Below are 23,352 nucleotides of genomic sequence, written 5' to 3'. Positions count from 1 at the left end.
GTCCTTCCTCTCTGTGAGTCCTCTCTTGATCAGAGTGGTTTCAGGTGTGGGTGGTAAACTGGCAGAGGGCATAGAGCAGGGACACAGCTGTGAATGTCACCACGTGGGTGGTGTGCCTGTTCCTCTTGACAGCACAAGCGGAGTTGCATGGCCTTAGATTTTGTCTGGTTATATTGACTTCACTTCTCTTCCTGTTCACAACAGGAAGGGTGGAATTGCCCCTTTGCAATACTGGAGGCACCCCAGTGCCACACTCAGGCCTGCTCTTTGCCTTGGAGCACTGTCACTTCATCAGCCACTGATGGGATAAGCTGGCCATTATTTTTGCTGGTTGTCATGCTTTTAGTGAGTAGCATCTTTCTGGCCCTTGTTTGTGACTTGCTGGGACCTTGGGCAACTCTAGAGAATCTCTTCCCCACACATTTAATTCAGCTGCAGTATAGAAAAGCCTTTGCAGCCCTCTGGCCAGGTTTGAAAAGTGCAGGATAATTTCTCAGGAACATGAGAAGAAGGGACCAGCACCACTGCTGAGAGACATTGCCTTTTGCTTTATTAGCACTGGTGCTGTGAAGCAGGGCTGGGCATGAGGCTCCTCCCAGTCAGAAGTGTAGCAGTAGGAAAGCATGACTGGTAACCCAGGAGTTTCCAAGGACACCTGTACTCTCATTTTACTTGGAGGATGAAAAGTCTATCTTGTATGTTGTGACTAAGCTACTTGTATAATATAGATTAAAGCCTTTTCTTCTCTACCTCCCTAATCTTCTGCAGTTTGGGCTTTTTTCCTCTCCTGCAGTTTGTCTGTACTCATGGGTCAGGCTGGTTACTTCCTGTGCCTTGCTGTGGAAGCCACTGTTGTCTTTCCAACTTCTAATTCTTGGCTGGAAACAGGTCTCTGACCTTCTCCAGCCGCAAAGGATAGGTTCACACTAAGGCATGGAGAGACTTTGTGCCAGGAGCAGAGGCACAGAAAGCCTTTGTTGCTTATAAAAGACTTTGTTGAAATAGAAGGAAAGCTGTCTTCCCCTAGACTGCTTTACTGATTACATAGTATTTCCAGGCAGTAAGTGAGGGATCTCAGTGCTGCCTGAAAGAGAAGGCTTGTTTGTAGCTGCTACTGCAATTTAGATAAAGTAGGTTTAGGCCCAGTTTGAGTTGGCGAGATTTCAACTGATGCTGTCCCTTTTAATTCTGTCAACTGATGTCCTGTTCCTGCCTGGGAACTGAACTTGGCTTGTTGTTTTTCAGCTGTTCAGTACAGTTCATTCAGTTGGTTTTTTTAAAAAAAGAAAAAGGGAAAAAGAAAAGGGGGTGGGAAATTTGTCTTCTCTCTGTTTTACATCAGTCCATGTGCCCTGATGCTGCTCCGAAAGGGTCAGGGATGGACACAGCACCAAGACTTGTAACTTTGATACATCGTTATACTTAGAAATGCACAAGTTGTTTTAGCCTTCATATTGCACATGGGCTGCTACTAGGAGAGGGAGGGAAGAAGCTGGCACAGAGACCTGGAGGAAGCTGTGTGATGCATCTCTGTGCAGGGCTGCTGCAGCAGCCTAAGTGGCAGAGGGACAGCGAGCAGGCCCCACGCCCAGGGACGCCTGGATGCTGGCCCTTAGCAGGTGTTTATCCAGAGTGGCTGCAGTTCAAGATCAGGACTGATCTGGCCGATGTTTTCTGCCTGAAGTGGAGGGGAGCCAAGCTCTCTGCAGGAAGCCTTTTCTCCATCCTGCCCAGAGCCTCCCCACTGCAGGAGAGTGATGAGGAGCCCCCATGTTGGAGACCAGCAAGCTCTGTGAGGAAGAATATCTCTTAACCCTGGAATAAGGAAGCAGGGGAGAAGCTGCACATGGTCAGCCCGGCCTTGGACAAAGGCTCTGTCCCCTGTACTGAAGGAGGAATGCAGGACAAAGGAAACAGCGCAGGGAAGGCAGAAAACTCCCCCTCTTGCTGGTGTGAGGTCCTTTGGCCTCTCATATATGAGGTCTTTGTCCCACCCAGCCTTTCCTGGGAAACGGAAGCAGCCGATTTAGCAGTTAAAAGCTTCTGCAGAGAACAGTATTGCCTCCTCCTATGGAGGAGCTGAAAGCGACAACACAGAGGAATTGTTCTGCAGTTGCAAGAGCATCCTCTCTCACTGCCTGTGTGCAATTGTTTGGGATGCACAGAGGAGAGTTTGGGCTGAGCAGCCTTCTGAAAAGGACTGTATTTTCCCTTGACAGCTGCCAAGCCCATGTTAGATGAAACCGCAGAGAAGAGTAACTGCAGATGAACTGCAGAGCTGGAAGTTGGGTTCACTGTTACATATCCACCTTCTTACACTTCTATTGAAGATCTGTGCAGCAAGTGCTGCTCAAACTGTGCTTTCTGACTAACCCACTCTGCCTGCGAGAGTGGCAGTGTGCGGAGCTCATTACAGACCGTCTTCTGACAGCCACAGAGGCAAAGATCCTTTGCAGCAGCCTGCTCGGCCAGGAGGCAGCAAATGGGCACAGCAGGGGAAGTGTTTTGTTCTTGGTGGGAAAGAGAAACTGGAAGAGTATATTCAGAGGCTGCAGGCAGCCCAGAACCTGAGGGAAGTGGACTCTCATGCTTTTTGGTTTAAAATTAGGGGCTTAAAGGTGTCTTCTCAGAACACTTGGGGTGGTGTTTCAAAAGATGCTCTGTAAACAGGCTGTCCATTTTGCATTTGAACCATAAATACAGCTCTGGGAATAAATGTGTTTCTCCTGCAGTACTGTAATGGGTTGCTAGAGCTCAATGCGTAACTATTTTATGCAATTGCGTGTGAATGCAGAGTTCTTCTGTTTCCTGCCCTTTGGCCTCCCGCTTTGCCAAAGTAAAACAGAAGTTTGGCCTGTGCAAGTTTTAAATTCCTGAAAATTTAAGGGAAAGTAATCAGAAAAATGACACAGTGCTCTCTTGAAGACCTCTGCCCTCTTGTCCATTACTAGCCCCAGAACTAATGCCTGGATAATTAGAACCCTTTTCTGAAGGGGTTATGATGTGATAACTTTGTGGATGTTTTCTCACAGACCGTCTCCCCTTTCTTGCCATTTCTTGAATAATTTTTGCTAAAAGAGATACCTTAGTGCAGTCTAACAGTCTCTCTATCAGATGTCTGTGCTGTGAAAGCCATTGAAAGAAGCTGTTTGCACGTTCTTTGGATTCTTCAGAGGAAGATACTGCCTTTGCTTCCCCTTCAATTTCCTTGAATGCTCTTCAACAGAAACGTCTTATAGATGCATATCTAGGGAAAGATCACAAGTGACTGTACAGGCTTATGGTGCTCACGGGTCCATCTAAGCATCTGCCCTTCTCAGTGGCCCGCACATGTGCAAGTATGTAGGAGGTCCAACAACAAGGAAAAAAGTTTTTCTCACCTGCTGCAGTTCTCTTCCCTCACTGAGGACACTTAAAGGTTGCCAAGTGCTGTGGGTACTGGTCTTTGTTCTAGTTGCACCTGGCTGGAAAACATTCAGGTAACTGTAAAACATTCCAGCTTTCCTGTGCTGGAACACGGAATAAGGTTTTAAAATGACAGGCAAGTATCTCTTCAGATTGGTCATGTGGGGCCGCATGATCTGTAAATAAGCTGTCATGAAATACCCGTTTTGAGTTGAGTCGTTATCTGACAGGAGATCCTGCTTTATAATACCCTTTCTGGCTCCTGGGCCTCCACCCCATCCTGAGGCTATTCACTTTTTGAAACTGTTGAAGACATAACTACCACCCTTTAAAGGGGAGCTGCAAAATGCATCTCCGTCAGGTGAAGGATGCAGAAAGCTGGTGGCAGTGCAACTGGGCAGGGGTGGAAGGGTCTCTTGCCTGGCCTGGAGCTCAGAATTTGGCAAGTGCATCACTCCTGCTTCCTTATGGTTGCTGGGATGGGAGGATGGAGAAAGTAAAAGGAATATTGGAGGAGGTGAAAGCAGCCCAACCCTGCAGCACCCCAAGGGCAATGGGTGTGAGTGATGGGGTGTAGAGGAGCAAGAGCTGGGAGCAGCAAACTTCTGTGGGACTGAGAAGGAGCAACTCACAGCTGTGTTCATTTTCTTTTTCTGCCATACTCAACAACACCAGCTAAGTCCTTTCATGCTGCCATGCCTTCCTCCAGCTTTCCCTTTCTGGAGGAGGGAGCAATGCAGATAAATCTGTAGATGGGTGAGAACTGTGCTGTTGCAAAAGCAAGGTGGGAGATGCAACCTGCCCTGGGCAGTGCTTATACAAAGGGGATGCCAAGCACGATGAATGTGCCAGCTCCTGCTTCTGCTGATTGCAAGGGCTGCAGAAGGCTGAGGGGAGCAGAGTGGAGGAGCTGAATGAAGTTGTGGGGAGGAGAGGAAGTGCGGGAGGAGGTGGCTGGTGGAGCAGGCTCTACAGAGTCAGGGAGAGGACAGGGGGCCCACCACTCACAGAGGGTGGGAGTGTGCCCTGGGCACCAGAGTCACTTGCTGGGAGCCTGCGTGAGAAATTCCCAGAGTTTGCAGTCGTTGAAATTGTATACACACATAGCATTGGGCAGGGAGAATGAGAACGCCAGATATGCAGATCTGTAAGGGATGGAAAGAAATGTCTTGGAAAACAAGAAGGGGTAGAGGAGGCTCAAAACCGAATTGGTTATGGTACAGTAGCATTTAAACTTTTTTTTTCTTTTTTCCTAAAATACTGCACTCTGCAATGTTGCAGAAGGCATCTGCATGCCTGGGATCTACTTTGTGATAAGAAAAGCAGTATTTGCAACTCCATCCGTGGAAGCTGCAGTACAGTGAGACATTTTCCATCATCCCACTGCCAATAGTAGTGACAGCTCTAAGCACGACATGGACAAGTGAGGAATCACCTTGTCCTACAAGGTGATGTACCCTGGGAAGGTGTGGGAGGCTCTTCATTTGGGCTTTCAGTCCAAAGAATTAAGTCATAAAATAAGTTTATATGTATGTGCATAAATTGATTGGGCTCTTTTGAGAGGCTTGTTTATTTTCCAGACTTAACACCCTGGAGCTGTGCAGTAATCAATTTTGTATTTTCAACCAGCAGAGCAATTTTTTTAAGATCATCTGCATCATGCTTCTCTGCTTTCTGAAACTGTCTTTAAACCTCAGAGGTCAAGCAGTCCTTACAGTATTGATAATCTGGTTTTTTCCCTGCTATTTTTTTTAAAGAACCTTTTGCCTAGGCCCCTTGTTTTTAAAAGCCCAATTTGAATCCCTGCAGTGGAGCTATTGTTTAATTGTATTTCTGGGATTTAATTCTTCCTAAGGGATCTTCTCTATGCCGCATGTCTGCAGCAGGCAGCAGCACTGTGTGAATTTGCACCCCTTTGGAGTGCGAGGGCTGGGGCAGTTCCTGTTTCCAAGGCAGGAGATAAGGGGCAGCAAAACTGAACTGAAAAAGAAAAACAGAGAGGAAAAGCATTTTTAAAACACAATGCAAATATATCACAGCTTGGATTCTGCTAATTCCTTGTATATTCTTAAAACACATTCATCTTGACTTGAAAACAAAATTATAAACTAACTGCCAGTGGGCCCCACAGATTACATTCCAATTGTTTTTTCCCTTTACCAATCCATGTGTGCAGTTCTTTGTATGTTAGGAAACTAAGCTTGAGACTGAATTTAGCATTAATTATTTTAGTTTAACATGTCTGGCAAATGAGTCTGAATAAAGTCTTTTTCTTTATACCCTGTTTTTAAAAAGTTTGCATATATATAATGAGTTACAATAACAGTATTACTTTGAGGTATTTAGACACAACTTTGATCTTTAGCTTTTGTATCAATTTTTTATAGCTAACATCTTTGCATGCATGCTTATATTTATTATTGAGCTAGTTAGAAATATATTAAGTAGGTCTGGTGAAAAATATAGCTATTACATTTCAGCGTTGGACTCTGTGTTTGCCTTTAGTTTCTCTCAATTAATTCTAGCTGTTCGGTCTGCAAAATGGTACTGAAAAACAGCATCAAATCTTACTTGTGACAGATTGCCAGATTACTTTTTTTAACAAAGCCAGACTGAATATTAAAAATGTGTTGGAGAAAATGCATTTATATAATAAATTATACAGACCATGCATGGGGTAATGGCAATGCAATAAATTATGTTGTTTCTGTAAGTATTGGATAAGCTGCATTCAATTTAAATGTCTGGCTGCATCACTGTCATGCTGGTCAGGAACTCACTGGGGGCCTTTTTAACATTCCTGCACCCATAAGTCATGGAGTTAAAATCCTTCTTTGCCCTCAAATACACAGTTTCTCTGAGTTACGCAGGCTGACATCTGTGACTCGATGCCTGCAGTTTAGCTGAGATCTCTGAGTCGAGTACAAAATGCAGGTTTGTTGCCCTTAGAGCAGCCAGTTTTCACACTGCTGAGTGATGCAGATAATGTAAGTCTGGCTCGTGTGAGGGACATGGTCATCTGCTTTGTGTGCAGCATCCCCAGTGCCACACGCTGATGCAAATTTTCTGATTTTGTTGATGTTGTTTGTTTGTTTGTTTGGGAGGTTTTTTGTTGGATTTTTCTTTTTTTTTTAGAGCAAGGTAGCAGAGAATTGCCAAGCATTGTACTAACACAGCTAAGCCACATCACTGCTCCGAGGAGGTGATCCAGATAGCCCTGCTTTCGCAGGGGACAAGCAGGACTGTTTCTTTCAACATCATCTTGCACATGCCCCCAAATAAAGTGACCATGTAATGATGGCCTGGCTTTCCCCAGAAACAGGAGGAACAGAAACATGCTCTTGAAGGATATGAGTCTAGAGCGGCTGTTTCCCAAAACCAAGCACATGTAGTAGTTAGTGTACTTAGGGCTTCCCCCACTCTATGCAGTATCAGCTTCTAACCTGTAACACACTGTCCAGGTGGATTTATCTGGCTGATTACTCAGCACAGTTTAACCCCTCTGTTGCTGATTTTAGCTGGCATTTAGAAGGAGGAGGTGTCTTAGAAGAGGTACAGAGGAATGGTCAGGCTGCAAATCTGTTCTTCTAATTTCAAAATTTATCTCAAGAATTACATGGCATAACCATGTCAGAAGGGGCAAGTTTCTGGCCTCTGGATGAACCAGGGTGGTGCAGTTTGAACTGCCGTGGAGGCACACAGGCTGGGGACTGTGTGCCAAGCCGTGCATGGACAGGAGAAAGGCTTCAAGTTGCCTTGCTGTCTCCTTACTGGTGGAACAGCATCAGCTCTTTGTTTTCCTCCTTAAGTTGCCAATGCACATTCGAGAGAAGATATTCGACTCCCAGATGCCCAAAGAGTGTTCGCCTGGGTGCAGGGCAGCCATCACTGGAGATGTTCCCTGACTCACTTTCAGCCTGGGGCTGCCTTTAGGATGGAGCTCTCTCTCAGCTCCTAGTACTCCTCTAAGTTTGCTGTCCTCTTCAATTTATTCTCTGTGGCAATTAAGGGAGTAAAGACTCCTAGCAGGATCCCATATATGGAAAGCTGGCAGGTTTAAAAAAGAAATTGAAAATACAGTGGGAAGTAATCTGTGTTTCTCTCTAGAGCTAGGTAACACCACTTGAGCGTAGATTGCATGCATTATACTGTTTATAAAACATCCTGAGGCCAAGAATATTACTTGGTTTTATTTCTTTAGGCATCAGCTGTATTTAGTCAAATTAAAGGAGGGAAGGAGAATGCACTCCAAGAAAATACATGAGCAAAGTTAGACAAAGAAAATTTACTAGTCTACAGTGGAATGGTTCCCTCTGAGTTATTTCCCCAGTTCTTATTATAGAGCAGTTGGATAGTAAAGTTAGGAGAGATTGTGCAGCTGAATTATGACTGTTGCTGCATGAAGGAACCTCACCTGCTTTATGTGAGCTGTAAAAGAAAATTGATAATGACGTTTTAAAGACTTCAAAATATGGGTGGCTTAACAGAGTGGTCTGGTATAACTGCTGCTTTTGCATAATAGAATAGTACAAGAGCTGGTCTATGGCAGATTTAGAGACTTTTCATTTTTGTAAAGCTAGAGAGAGGCTTCAGATTTGCTATTATAAATTATGAACTAAAATACTAAGTTTGAATTGAAATGTTTTAATGATTTCCTTGTTGAGTTCTTATGAAATCAATACCTCCCTATGAAGCAGTTGGATTTCATGGAATCAGCATTCCCCAACAGAAAGAAAGAAAAGTCAGTGTTTTTTGTTAAAACACAAACTTGCAGGAAAAGAACCAGTTTCAAAATTGTGAGTATGAGTCACCTTGCTGTGTTAAGTTTAAGGCTTGTTAGTTGGTGCCCCTTCCAAGCAGGAAGGGTGCAAGAGTCCCAGAGGATACCTTGAGCAAGGTATTTACAACATATCCCATGTTCCCATGGTAACTGCTGAAGGGTATGAATTCATCCTGGGGCAGATTGGGTACCTTAGCTCATCCTGTCGTGGAGGGAACATGTAATCACCTCAGGTTTACCACGAGGCAGAAGTATTCAGCAGCAGTCAGCTTGTGTGCAGTATCAGAGCCTTAGTTTACTCTTGAGGATTTGCTGATTTATCCATAGGCTAAAATAATTTGGATTTAACTTTTTAACATATTTGCTTTTCATTTCTCCTGTTGGTGGCTAGAACATTTCTGTGCTTTGCCACCTGTCCTATGGATTTGACAATTCCCTGGTCATGTCCTGGAACTTTTTCTGATGTCTCTTGGTTTTGCTGTGGTCACCTAAGGAAACGAGGCTTATCCAGTTGTGGTGTTCTCGTCCCTGTCCTGTTTTGCAAACATGAGTGTGAAAGGTGGGAAGGGAGGATACTCTCCCTCTTTGCAGCATAAGGCAATAGAAAGTGGTTATCTAGTCCTTTGTTTCAGTAATTTCTTAGTTTCTGTGGCTACAAGTCATGTAATTCAGGCTGTTCTCAGTGCTGCAATGGTCTCTGTACAAGAGCTAGTCTTCTATCCCACATGGGTGACAATGCAGCAAGTGGAAAGCTGGGTTTCAGGGTGTAATTGCAAATTTCTTGAACTCCCACAGGTTTTAATTTGGCTTCGTGTTATTTGCAGAAAATTTTTTGTGTGATTTAATTGAGTAGTCAGTGTGAATTTTGTAGTGTTCGTGTGTATGCAAGGGTGAGGGAGATTTTGTAAGTGTCCAGTGTTCACATGGACATAAACAGGTGGGTTTCCAGCAGAGACATTTGCATTTGAAAACCTGCTCTAAACGGGCCGGGCTTTCCCAGGAGAAGCAGCACCAACAGTGAAACGCAGCGATCGATCAGCATAGAATTGTGTGAGCATTTGATGGGCAAAATGTTGTGGTATAAAGACAGGGCCCAAGAATAAGCTCTTTGTGGCTTTGTTTCATTCCTGATAACTGTGACTGAGAGGCTTTTATCATTTTAAAAAAATTAATCAGCCACATTTTGTCTAACTTGGAAAATATCACAAGATATCCCTACCAACATTCTAAGTGCCGTTTCTTTAACCACATTTTGATACTAAAAAAACAAATCATTTTTCATTTGTCTGCTTATATTTCCTCAGCTCTGAAAGTAAAGTAATATTTGAACCAGTCCTTTCAGTCACAGAGCTGGAAGCGTGTAATTTAGTGTACATGACGATAAACTCTTTGAAGCAACTTGCATTCACTATGTTTTCTTTCTTTCCTAATTTTAACTAAGGAAAACATTCCCTTACTTATCACAGCACTTCTGTTACATGCCTCGTTTTTCAGGCTAAGTTCCTTATGGTATTTAGAGTTTATTTTAATTCTTAATCAAATGAGCTGTCCAGGAAATTCATCTGAAAAAACGTATAATAAATGTTCAAACCCACACCAATGGGGACACCCAGTGGAGACGCTCCGAGTTGCCCAACATCACACCAGGAGCGGGCCAGCAGGGGAGGACTGCAAGTATTTTTAACCACAGCAACTCTGAGGGAACTCTCATTAGTTTACCTGCCTGCTGCTGAGGGCTCCCTCGAAGCATCCTGCCCTTGCTGCCCTTGCATGAGTCCGTGCTCGCTATCATGGTGGTCCTGATGTACAGTGGTTGCAATCAGGTGTGCAAGCACCCAATTCCTCAGTGTTGTTGTATAATGTGACTGGGAATAAGCTGTAATTACTAGCAATTGAAAAAGTTTTCCTCTTGCTGTTGCAGAAGCTGCCATGTTCATCTCTTAGCCCTGTAGATATTTAAGAGGTGTCCTGTTACGGTGTGTTTGGAAGGTGACGTGGGAAGGTTAGGTGAAGATATCCAGGACCACCTCTCTGAATTGGATCCTGCTCCTGTAGCATGGGAGATGCTCCAGTCTCGACAGACAGCAACTCAAGTAACCACTAACGTTTTTCAGTCTGCAGTGGAATTCCTAGTCCTCCTCCAGTGGGCAAGGCCTCCTTTCCTGCTGTGTTCTAAGTGTGGCCTTGGGAGAGACCACAGTGAGGACAGTAGCCCAGACTGCCTTCATGGATGAGCTTGGTCAAGGAGAGGGGTGCTGGGCCCGTGACTGACTTTGGAAGCAGGCAGGCAGTCCTCAGTTCATCCCTGGGGCACTACACCTATCTCAGAGGGCAGAATGTGGATTCCAGGTTGTTTATTTGTATGTGCAGTAAAGCTCTGCTTGGACAAGCACAGGACCTAAGATAAAGGCGGTCAGCCAGGCAGCATTACCACACATGCTCCAGGAGCCGCATGCAAATGGAGCGTGCTTTAATTGCTGTGAACATGGTCATGGCTGGTTGTTTTACTTCTAGTTTGCTCAGAAAGCAAGCATTAGCCTTTCCTGCGATGGGGGAGCATCAGACAGATGGGTTCTGGTGTGCCTTCTGGCATGCACTAGCTGTGGAACATGGGATTATCTGGGGGTTTTGTCTTTCTAAGTAGGAGGGGAGGAAAAGAAAGGAATGCCTGCCTTGTTTTGATGCAGTCTATTCTGACATAGAATGAAATTTATAGCCTACTGGCTTTCTCATTGTTTGGGAAAGAAGAAACATATTAATTATAATTCTTCACCAGATCCGCCCAGACAACTGGGAGAGACAGTGATTTTGACTTACGCTATCACAAGTTGGGCAGCAGAATTTTTATTTGATAAAGCAGGGTAGTTTTCATGTTTAATTCAAATTTCAGGGTATTTTCTCTTTGGCAAATTAGTGTGTGAATTGCTGTGGCAATGGGCACTCAGTATGGCCTACTGACTTTCTGTGCCCTCCCACAAAAGGAGACTAATAGTAAATGAGAAACAGGCTAATTTTATTTGTTGGTATTTCCGTGTTGGGCTTAGTATCAAAGTAGGATAGTGGTTTTTGCCACAGGACTCAAGAGAGGGCAATTTTGAAATCAGTGCTTGAATTCAGATGACTCAATGAGACTCCATTCCTGCTTCAGGTGGCTCAGAGGCTCAGCAGAGCTGGCCAGGGGCAGTCACTGTGAACAGTGACCAGTGACTGTCCCTGTCCAGGCTGGAGGTCCCTGCCTGGCAGCAGTCAGGAGCAGCTGCCAACAGAAGGAATGTTCCAGCAGACTTCACAGACTAAATATTTCTTGCTTCTTGTCCTTGCAGAAAACACCTTTTGCAGCGGTGACCATGTGTCGTGGCACAGCCCTTTGGACAACAGCGAATCTCGAATCCAGCACATGTTACTGACAGAAGACCCCCAGATGCAGCCGGTGCAGACTCCTTTTGGGGTCGTTACTTTCCTACAGGTACGGCCCAGCCACAGTGGGTCCGACTGCCACCTCCTGGGCATGGAGTGCAGCTAACATTGCATTTAGCTGTGTAACTCAGATTATCCTGTCTTCAATTTCAAACATGAGCATAGGAAAAAACGTTGAGAGAAACACTTTTAAAAGTTAATGTAAAGACAAATTAAAATTAATTCTATGGTAATATCAGTAAGTGATCCACTGGTTTGAATGCCAGGAAGAGAAGAGTTTGGAGCAGGACTTGGAGCTGTTTTAGCAGTTCTTAATGGCAGAAATGTAGCTTGCAGCACTCACAAAAAGATCATTTAGAGGCTGAGTTTTCCTGTATTGATCTACTGTTTAGGAAAGGTTTGGGTTTGCTTTGCAAAAGAAACATTAAAAATATCCCTTGTGATTTAACTCTGCTCTTCAATGTGGGGAGCTTCTGTGGCCAAACAGGTTTGCTTGCTTTCCCAAAGTCCTTCTCAGCGATGCCTCTTAGATATGGGCTGCTTTGGATATTTTAAAATTGCATATTTGGCTAATAACCTTAGTGGAAGAGCTGGCATAGTTTATGCCAGCTGCTGATTTCTCCATGCTCCGTGGAAAATCTTCCATCCTGTGGGAAAATGCAAGTGTCTGTATTTTGCAATTTAAGCTTCTAGTTGCTCCCGTTTGTCTTTGACTGTAGTTGTAACATGTAAAAGGAAGTTCTGTTACCACAAACCTGCACACGGCAACTGCTGTGCAAGGGCAGAGACTTTTCTGAGGTGCCTAAATGTCTGTGTTTTATCAACAAAAACGAGGTGGGTGTGGAATTAATTAGTGCAAGGTGAGTTGTGGGACATGGAAGGAGAGACAAAGAGCCAAGCTAAGCAGGGTAATTCCTGGCTGACTCTCCAGCTAGTACTGCATTAGTCCTCATCTCTTCCTTAGTGCCCAGCTATCCTGAATCAAAGAACAGTCAACTTGCTGCATCCTGAGGCCCTTGGCCTCTAATCTTCCACAACACATACAGCTGACTTGGTTTTTCGCCTTGTTTGATGCTTGTTGTTACGGATTTATTTTGACCCATGAGGATAAATGATTACAAAAAGCAAAGAAGGAACACAAAATAATTTCCTGTTTAGAGTCTTGCTGTTTGTATGTAATTAGTGAGTGAAGGCCCAGGGAGGGGTGTCCTGAAGCAAGGATGATTCAGGCTGTTGATGGAGGAAGCCTGGAAGATGGGTGGGGATGAAGTGCACCTCCAAGGGCTGGGTCCTGAGAAAGTGAGCTCTGCAAGGGGCAGGAGAGGTAGGGTGTGCAGAACTGGGTACGTGCTGACATGAGGGTTTTCCACGCAGTTGTCTATCAGTGCATATATGTGCTTGCAGCAGAGGCACATCCTTCACTTCTGCTTGCTGCTCTTCAGAACTTAGTTTTCAGTTTTCGTCTTTTCTGATAAAACATCAGTTGAACAGATTTTGACCAAAATTTCAGTGCTGTTGGAAAAGACTTAAGAGTATTGAGGAAGAAAATAGAAGGCCATGGCTAAAATTATTTTTCATCTTAGAGTGAATCATTGTGCTCGAAGGCACAAGCCAGTGGTTGACACAGCAGGAAGAAACTGCCTTCCACTATCAGCTGAAGGGTGTTTCACCCCTTCATTTGAAGCAGCTGATCTCAGCTGCTGTTAGAGAGACATCTGGTATTGCTCAGTGCGGCAGCTCCTATCCTGAAAAGCAAACACATCCTGCCTTATACAAGAAGGCAGAAGTCTGCAGTTGCCTGCACTGACAAGTGGATTATGTGGTGTGTAAGCAGCTTTACTTTATGGTGCTGGGTAAGATGTAACCAGTCAGCAAGCTGAGTTGGTCAAGGATTTTATGAGCACCAAAGCAATCCCTTGTGGCAGCAAGTCGCTTGCCTGGTTGAGATTGCTTGTGCAGTATTGCATTTGCCCCTAGCAGTCAGCTGACAGAGCAGTGTTTCTATGTGCTCAGACCCTAACCTGTCTTGCTCAGTCCTGTCTGTGTGGACTTGATTGAAAAGTCAGGGTAGACTAGTGTATAAACCCTGATTTGCCACCAGACCCTCCTCATAGTTAAATTCACACTCTCTGTACAAGATGAAATCTTACTTGACCAGGGTGCTTCACACTGTAAGTGGAGAGAGAGAGAGAGCACAAGGTCTTGCAGGAGGATCCCACTGTTGTCCCAGGCTCATCTAGTTAGATTAAAGAAATGGTGCTTCTCTGTATCTGCACTGTACCACGTGGCACATTTTCTCCATAGTTCTTGCATGGTTCCCACCCAGTTTAGTATCTTTGGTGTTATTTTTTCCAGATTGTTGGGGTTTGCACTGAGGAACTGCATGCAGCTCAGCAGTGGAATGGTCAAGGGATCTTGGAACTGCTTCGGACTGTCCCGGTGTAAGTGTTCATATAACTCATATAGGAGAGCATTTCCATAGAGAACAATTCAGTTGTTTATTTTTATTAACAATCTTTAACTTGCTGTTGGAACTTATTTAATCTGTGCTGTAGCAAGAGATGGGAATTCAATGCAAATCTGTTCTCACGCACAGACACTTAGATGGCAAATTAATGCATGTGGAAGGCCACATGTTCAGGGTGAAAGAGAATGAGGTCTTGAAAGCTTAATTTCCTTCCTCTCATGCCTGCAGGGTTTTCTCATTGGTTCTTCCTGGGATAACTGTTACTGGTGACCTCGCTGTTTAGTTCAAAGAAAGAAAGGAGAGAGGGTCTGGCTTACAAAGCTGTCTGAAAGTGAGAAAGTCACTCTCAAATTGAGCCCACTCTTGGTGGGCCAGTTTGCCAGCAGGAGGAGCGTTTGTGAAAGTGAAGTTCATCGTTTTGCCATGGGAGAAATAACAAGGATGATGTTGGGTTGAGGAAGAGATGGGTTTTAAATGTTAACTGATATGTTGATGCTTTCTTTGCTGCCAGGGTGCAGCTAAATCTTTTTTGGCTTGCAGGTATTTTGTTTAAACATTTTTAAATTCAGTGGAAGTTATTGCCATGTGAATGTAACTCAAAAGACTTACTTTTATAAGCAAAATAGTTCTGAATATTTGTTTCTGGTAAGAATAGTACACTCTCTAGTGTCACAATAGCCTTGAATTGATTGATTATTTGGAAGAGCTGGACTTCTTTAACTTGAACTTTTCCCTTTTAGACACAAGTGCAGATAGTTCATGCACATGCTCTGGAGTAGAGTGAATTTGTCCAGCTGTTTTTGGGTCCCTGAGACAATAAACACTGCCTGCAGCTCCCTTGGTTCCCTAAGTCAGTGCAGATACAGCACTTCTTTCCTCAGTCTATTCTCATGTTGGTTTTTGGCTTTTGTGCTGTGGTATAAGCACCTTTCCAAGGAAACCCAAATGTTCATGATTTGAAGGCAAAGCTGCAAACTACTAAGCCATTGATGTGGAATCAGGGTAAAAGTCTCTTGCATCCCAGTGAGGAACTGTGGCAGGTCACACCTCTGCAGTTAATAATTCACAGCTTCCAAAGTGACGTGAAAAAAAGAGTGGCTATCCATGCATCTGAAAACCTGTAAAATATTAACTTTTTTTGCTTCCACTCTTAAGTGTTTCAGGAGACTAACACAGACTAGGCCAGAGGAGGGGGCTTTTGACTGCAATAACAAAGTATCTCATGAAAAAAATGATTTTTTTTTATGGCAGTTCCAAAAGACTTCAGTTTTTACTTCAAATGAAAAGCACCATCTAAGGCTGACTTCTGCAGTCTGGCTGCACTGTGACCCAAAGTGAAGTCTCTGAGTATTTCATCTTCACAGTAATCTGTTTTCTATCACCTTTGTTGGGAAACACCTTGAGCCTTCCAACTTTTATTGCTAATGACAACAAAGATTTCCCTGAACCATCTGAGTGCTTGGCCATTAAGTACCAACTGAGCAAAATGTCTGCTGTGATAGTATTTATCAGAGCAATAAGCTCTTTGTGGTACTGAACATGACTGCCAATCTTGGCAAAAAGTGCAGTCCCACTGGGACCCTGCTCTGTTCTTAGATATGTAATAGAGGAATAAATCTTGACTCTATGCCTTGCCCATCTTTCTTAGACGCAGGCTACACTGGACTTCTCAGTCCCAGTTTGTTTCCTGTAAGATTAAAACCCATCTCAGTATTGTGTGAGCAAGGGGGCCTGCACAGGGGATAACAGCCTGTGTCAGTCCTGACTGCTCTGCATGTCTGGGTGGTGCTAGACACTGAGCAGATTAACTGCTAGGTCATGGAGGGCTTTTACTATTTATTTATTTGGAAAATATAAAGAGCAAATGCATGCTATGGAATGTATACACAGCATAGAGGGGTTTCTAGGCTTATTTTAAACCCTTATCTTGTGCTTTCTTACAGTACAGGTCCACTCTGAGGACCCTGCTGGGGAGTTCTAACTAAAGGGTTTGTTTGGTTCATTACCTGTCTTTCTTTGTAGAGCTGGAGGCCCCTGGTTGATAACAGACATGCGAAGAGGAGAGACCATATTTGAGATTGACCCACATCTGCAAGTATGTCTTTAGTTTATAAAATGTCATGTCTCTTGTAGTAGCCAAGGAAAATTGGTTTCATGTTATACAATAGTTCTAATATCTTCTGTAAAGGTGCTTGGATCTTCTTAATGTTTGTAATAATCCTGGAAAAGTCTTAGAAACTCTTTGCCCTCTTAGAGGTGGTTCAAGAGGGTACATGTCCAGCCCCAGGTGAATGGCAGCTCTAGGAAGAAAGATAGAGAAGGGAGACCAGGAAAACAGAATCTCCTATATGAGACAAATTGGTAAAATTTAGACTGGCTGTTTTAGAAAGGAGGAAAAAAAAAAGATGAAAGACATGGAACAATACAAGATTTAGAAATGGCACACCAGGGAATTCCTCCTTTCTTTTATATGCAAGCATAAGGAGATATAACATGCAGAAAGCTCAAAAGCAACTAAGTACTATTTTTTCACAGCAAATGTGACGGTGTAGCTCATTCCTGTCAAGGATGTCACTTGAGGCCAAGTAGTTAGTGTGGACTGAGAAATGATGGGAACCCAAAAGTATCACATGCAGTTATTAGTAATCTGTGTAGGAAGATATACTAAACCTTCTCCAGAGTTCAATTTAATTTCTGAAATTTAAAGATAAGAATAGGACCTCTATGGAAGAGGTTACTGTACTATGGACTTCTTCTGATCCATGCCTTTGGGAGACAGTTCTGCAATCCCTTCAGCAGTGCTGGAGTACATGGGTCCCCAGCAAATCCAGTGTGGTGCTGGCTGTGTTTCAGTGAATCACTGAGTATTTGCCTTTAACAGAGAACTTAAGGCTCAGCCTGGTAGGGCACGTGCAAATGTGCATGTTTTGTACAAGCATTTGCTTATGGTCTGCATGTCTGCATCTGATTACTCTCAGTTGCCTCACAGCATCTTTTACTTTGAAAGCTTAAGAACAAAACCAAATTCTACTTTTACTGGTTTTAAGGATTTGTTCATCCAAAATAACCCCAGTCTGAGAAACACAAAAAAATGTTCCACAAATGTTCTACAGTGTGGGAGCTAATACAACTGAAAGTCCCATAAAGTTTTTAGGATTTCCAGAACTTTGCCCTCTCCCCTCCTGGAGGTGTTTCTGTTGTCTGCACACTGGTGATTCCTAATGATAACAGGGTTTTCTTCAATTTACTGTAAATGAAAAATAGCTCAGCTTACTGGAATCTGAGTCAGCCAAGGCAAGTTAAGGCAAATAAAAGAGTACCTCTGCCTCACCAGTGTGTCCTGCTGCTGAAAGCTGCTACGTCTGTGATCCTTCCGGACTTCCTCACATTGAACACGTTCCTGTTTCTGTTCTCTCTTGCCCTTGCAGAAGTGTGTATGGGCAGGTGTGTGTGTGCACCTTCCTCCTGCTCTGCTGCTGCAGCCCCCAGGGATTCACAGAGCAAAACCCGCCCTGAGTCCCACAAAGAGCCTCTGCTGAGCACAGAGAGCAAGGCTGTGCCAGGCTGGCTTCAGCCCTGTCATGTGCCTCTTGCTCTTATTAGTGGGGAAAGGATGAAGTGTCCTTTACTTGGTGTTGGTACAGGGTGTGTGAAACCAGAAAGGCAGCAGTGGAAGAGAGGTGGAGGGGAGGGAGGGAACAGGCAGAGAAACTGGACAACTTTCCTGGGAGCCAGCAAGCATGTTGTCTGCCTGGGAAGCAGGCAGAGCTTGTTTGGAGGCTGCATTGTCTCTTGTGGGAATTGGTTGAGGCCTAAACCCAGCCCTGGCAGCAGCAGCTGTACTTTCTGTTCGGAGTTGCTGAGAATGGATCCCAACTAAGATGTCATCCCAGGATGTCGGCAATTAACGCTGTGGCAACGCTGGTTGTTCTCTGTTCAGCCAGGCTTCCCTGTAGGCCATTCAGATTTCCCTGGCAGCACTGTCAAACAATCCCTGTCGGTCCCCAGCTCTGTGCTGATTCTCAGTGCTTTGCTTCTGTTTAGCAGATATCTCAGAAGAGAATAAAGCTGATTTGAATTTCCTGAGTTGTGGTTGCTGCTCTGCGGGTCACACTGCAGTGCTCTGGCTCGTTTAAAAAGGGATCAATGACTTATAAGAGCCTCAGAGCATCCCTCCCACATGCTGAGAGGAAAATGGGACAGAAACATCCTTTCTTTAAAGAAGGAAAGAGCTGAACCTCCTTTGCCCTGGGTTCCTCCAACCTCCTGTTCAAGCTGCCCTTTCAAGGGAAGAAAAAGAGCCCCTCAGTCCAGGCAAATCCTTGCTGGCTAAAGGTGGGGTAGAACTGTGCATTGCCAGAGCGATGAGTCTACACTGGTTGGGGTTTTTTGGACTTTTCCCCCTTTAACATCAATACTTGTAAACGTTATGAAACAGGCATGCAAATTAGGCTGCCTTAAGCCAGCTCGTTTCCATCAGCTCCCCTTGATCTCCAAGGGATGCCAACAAAGCAGCACTTCTTCCCCTGAGGAAGTGCTCTGCAAGCCAGCTGAGCTGCAGATGAGAGTCCTTTCCCGCTCCCCGAGGCTGTGCACTCTGTCCGCAGGGCCTGGCTGGGAGTGGGGCCCTGGCTGCAGGGATGGGGGAGCAGGTCCCACCAGAGCCTCACAGCCCTCTGGCCTCTTCTCCCTGCTCAAGAGCAGGTTTGGTGGCTCTCCCATGCTTCCCCAATGACTGGGATAAAAAATAACTTTGCTGACAAGTTACACCTCCCCATGCCAGTTGATTTGGGTCCTCACAGAGCACCATGGAGGGCTCCCAAAGGAGCCACGTGCTAAATCTCACTTAGAGCATTGTCTGCCTATGTAGGAACGGATGTATTTTTATTTCTTTTTCCACAGCTTCTATTTCTGGGTGACACAACTAATTTTATGTTTAGGATAAAACAAAAGAAAATCTCAGCAGATTTATTATTTCTCAGATTTTCCTATTATGTTTTCAAGAAGCCAGTTTCCCCTGACGCTGGAGGAAGATCCTAACAAAGAGAAAGAGACAGAAGAAAGGCTGTCTCTTGAATGCTTAAGTCTAAGTCAAGACTGCTCTGGTCCTGCCCTCAGCCACAGACTCCTGCCTCAACTTTTGGGCCAAAGAGTGGGTTTTGGGAGGTGATCCAGATAAAAAAAAAAAGGAGTTGGCTCAAGGGAAGGGGTAGGAGCACATGGAGGAGGGTGGGACTGCAGTCACTGCAAATTACATCAACTTAAACCGCTGTGCAACCCCACCCTGAATGCTTGTGCTTATCTTTGAGCTGCTCAAATCCTCTCTTGAATGGTCACAAGAACAGGCAATTCTCTTCCCAGGGTGCAGCGTGCACAGCTGGGCAAGGGGAGGGACGAATGTAGGTTTATTCTGGTAACTGTTTCTTGGGGACAGATTTTGCAAAGATCAAAATGTTCGCACAATCTCTCGTCTTCAGCAGCAATGTTAAACCAGAGGGTACTTAACATGTGTTAAGTGCAGAGATCCTCTCCCGTTGTGTATAACACCACTCGGCTCTCTCCTCAAATCTTCGAAGTTTCTTGGGACTGCCTGCGTTTTGAGGTGACCCAGATGTATGCAGAGAGGTGCAGACCTTACTGGTGCCACTGAGCAGTACCAGAGGCAACACCCCTTCAGAAAAGGGGGAAGCGAGCCCGACTGGTTTGGTGCCAGGCAAGAGGTGCCAGCAGTAAGAGCCCTTCCTCGGTGTAGTGCAGCCCCGAGTTTGTTCAGCTCAACATTACCCCCTTGTGGGTCACAGGTGGAAATTCAGACTGATGCCCGTGCCCAAGCAGGTGGAACTTCCTGTGGAAGTTTTTGCTGTGGCTTAGGCCAGTCTTGCTGGCAACAGATGCACATGTCCTTGAGAAAATGCTTAGTGTCTGAGAGCATCCAGCTGCTTATGATTGGTGTGTGACACCTTCTGAGACCCAAGCACTGGTTACGTGCTGGGAAAGTCCAGCTTGCAAGGGAGGGAGTTTGTTTATTTGCCAATAGAGAAAGCTATGCAAAAGCTTTGACATTGGGAACAGACCTGTGTCTCCTTGCACGTCCAAACTTGCGTTTTTGTCCTTTATGGGACACCCCAGCGTATTGGAAAGCGGGGATTCTCTGGGCTGTTCGCAAATGAAGAACTCTTTTGAGTGATGAGTCTCTCCATGAGCTGTTTTCATTGTGGGACTCCTTAGTAAGGTTGGAAAGAGAGCTTTAGTTATTCAGGGGATTGTTATCATTGACATTGATTGACTGCCGAGCTTGTGCTTTGTGTCTTAAATACTTCAAGCTGGTGTAAATCCGTTAACACTGAAAGAAGCAACCCTGCACACCCCAGGCCATTGATTTCCACCTTTCTCTCTCCCTGCTTTGTGCCTGCCAGGGCCATGTAGTGAAGCAGTGGGGACAGGGTGGGATTTCAGACCAACCTGCTACGGAAAAGGTTTGTTTAGTTCAGAGTGGCTCCCTGATTTGGCTCGACGTGCAGTTGCTGTTTGCTGACACAGCAAAGCATGGGGGCCAGAGAGTAGAAATTGTCCGTAAAGGGGGATCTGGAGGAGCTGCTGAAGGTTGGACTGCACCATGGTGGGTTCCAATTCAGGCTCAAGCCATGCCCAAAAAAAGTCTTGGTGTTTTGGATCTTTTCAAGCAGGAGAGAGTCGACAAAGGGATTGAGACAGATGGCTCAAACCTGAGTGGAGTGAGTGCCAAATGTGCCTGGGATGACCTGAGCCGGCCACCAGAGGATGATGAAGACAGCAGGAGCATTTGCATTGGGACCCAGCCTCGGCGGCTCTCTGGGAAAGGTAAGAGGTCCTGGGCCAAGTCACTGTCATGGCCTTTCTGCTTCTGTTCTGGTGGGTCTGGGCAATGCACTGAGTCATGTAGCATCTTCATGACAAACACCACATGGCAAACACCACAGCCATTGGGAGACTCAGAGTGTCTCAGGGGAGCAAAATGGATTTTGGTGTGGCCTGTTTGAGGAAGGCAGGAGGGAGGAAAAGAGATCTCGGCATTGTTTTGTCTAAATGTTTCTTTCAGTTTTTAGGCAAATTGTAATTTGAATCCGCAAAGTTAAACTGAGCACTTGCTGAAACCAGGACTGTAAACATGTGCAAGGTGAAGCAATTGTATTTTCCCAGGCTGTGTTTCCTTATTAACACTGTCCCTTCTTGGGAGGCAAGTTGGACTGATGCTGCACATTGCTGCAGCTGAACTCAAGGAATTCATGCAAATACGGAACTCTGGAAAGAAGAAATAAAAAATCATGGAGTTCCCCTTCGCAGTGAGATGCCTTCTCAGGGTACAGATGTCATAGTCATTACACAGGCTTGAAATAATGCATATTGCCTTTCAAATGGGTGAAGAAACATAAAATTTGAGGGCTTGAGATTTCCTGGAATTAACAATGGTTTCTACGGGAATGGCATGTTACTTGTTCTTAAATCCATGGTAAAAATTAGTTAAATGCATACAGTGTTTCTTATGGCTTCCCTGCAAATATTTTTAACTGTGCTGGATCTAAAAATGGTGTTTTGCCTTAGCCCTGAAACGAAAAGCCCAAGAGAGGTATACATGATGAAATCTGTATATCCTTCAAAAGATTTTGCAATAATTTGTGGGTTTTGTTCTCTACCTAAATTCTCACATTTCTCATAAAAAGATGAGGAAACTTCTAAGAAAGGCAGGAAAGCTTCCTATTGAAAGTATTTGGCCAGTAGACATTTCAGAAAAAGGCAGAAGTAAAAAGACTGCATCTGAACTGCATAATTTGCAGCTTATTTTCAGATATGAGCTTGAGGCTAAAGGTTGCCCTGCATAAAAATCCCTTCCTTTGTGAATCTTGTTGTAAATTAATCAACAGATTTCCAAAGCCAATTGCAAAAAAACTTGGAAGCCTTCATACATTCGTTTGTTAAAGGAACAAATTCCTGTTATGCCTAATAGGAAAAATTATTTCCAGTACAAAGGCTTGGAAGTGTCAGGAGGTTCTATGAGAGTTACAGAACCAACAAACACCTCATTTATGAAAATTTACAAAACTACTCAGAATTTCTTCATCAGGAGGACTCAGTACCAAAGATTTCAGCTCTCCTTGCCTGCCATAACAATGAAGCCCAAACAAGGGAATGCAGGCTGACATTATAAAGTGAAATAACTTCTAAGGAAGTGCAGTAAAGTGTTACCCTGTAACATATTTCCACTTCTTTCTGAAGGGGAAGAGTTTAGATGAAACACACCTGATATCTTCTTGTGTCTGTGTTATTTCTGGGGATTCTAAATCATGTTAAAAAAATTCTCTTTGCAGATACAGAGCAAATCAGGGAGACTTTGCGGAGAGGGCTTGAGATTAACAGCAAACCTGTCATACCTCCAATCAATGCACAAAGACAGAATGGGTTGAACCTCGACCGAGCACCGTGAGTTTCACCCTGCACATTCAGATGGTGGAAGAGGAAGGTTAAAGAGCTCAGCATGGAAAAAAAAGCTAAAGCTGGGTGGGGAAAGACTTGGCAAGGGGAGAGGAAGCTGGCAGTGAATACTTGCAAAGTGCAAAGATAGAGGGAGAAGAATTGTTCAGGTTGGATTGATGGACTAGTGCTCAGGAGGGCAGCTCTTCAGAGGTGTTTTGGACAAACCTTGGTAATGCAGAGTGGCTCTGACTGTTCTGTAGAACCTGCTGTTCATGCTCTACAGTGTTTTAATTCAGACTGGACTGATCTCTATAAAAAGTACTGTGCTGAAAGGTGCTGTGGTGTCCAGAGCTAGGTGGCATAGGTGACTGCTGATAATTTTTCCTGAGTATTTTGTTTTCAAGGTCATAATTATAAACCTTTTGGTTAAAATGTTGATTTTTTTTCTTTTTAAGTGACTTTGATCTTGCCTTGCTTAAACAGGTGGGTTCTGTCAGTAATTACATGCCAGTAACACCTGGGTCTCTAATAGCAGTAGTCTAACAGGTGATTTAAGTGGGACTAGGTGGGCCTGTAGATACCTCTTGTAACTTTTGACTTAAGTGAATGTATAGGAAATTACCTGTGGTTTCAAGCCATCTGTAGTATCTGCACTTCTGTCTTTCTGGGTTTCTCCCCTTCCCCTCTTAGACTTCAGGTGCTAGTTCAGTGTCTTCCCATCAATTTTAATGTTTTCGTCTGAATGATACAGAAAGACATGCATCTTTGCTGCACTCTTTCATCTTGGTATTTCCTTTGGTTTCTTAGTCTCTGATGAACATTTGTGCCTTCT

General features: G+C 44.4%; 1 protein-coding gene across 2 annotated transcripts in view; it reads left to right on the top strand.

The window, feature by feature from the left end:
* The window catches only part of SUFU (SUFU negative regulator of hedgehog signaling), a 91,117-nt gene that overhangs the window by 33,593 nt on the left and 34,172 nt on the right, over positions 1 to 23,352 (top strand). Inside the window, exons 4-8 of one of the 2 annotated variants that reach the window (XM_039553748.1) lie at positions 11,509 to 11,651; positions 13,958 to 14,043; positions 16,092 to 16,164; positions 20,753 to 20,909; positions 22,415 to 22,526. In XM_039553748.1, the coding sequence (XP_039409682.1) occupies positions 11,509 to 11,651; positions 13,958 to 14,043; positions 16,092 to 16,164; positions 20,753 to 20,909; positions 22,415 to 22,526 (571 nt within the window). The remainder of the gene's footprint in view (positions 1 to 11,508; positions 11,652 to 13,957; positions 14,044 to 16,091; positions 16,165 to 20,752; positions 20,910 to 22,414; positions 22,527 to 23,352) is intronic. The other variant, XM_039553749.1, reaches the window with a different exon arrangement.

The sequence above is a fragment of the Corvus cornix genome, chromosome 6 (genome assembly GCF_000738735.6).
Source record: "Corvus cornix cornix isolate S_Up_H32 chromosome 6, ASM73873v5, whole genome shotgun sequence".
In the NCBI taxonomy this organism is placed as follows: Eukaryota; Metazoa; Chordata; class Aves; order Passeriformes; family Corvidae; genus Corvus; species Corvus cornix.
This window is presented reverse-complemented; position numbering and strand designations above follow the sequence as displayed.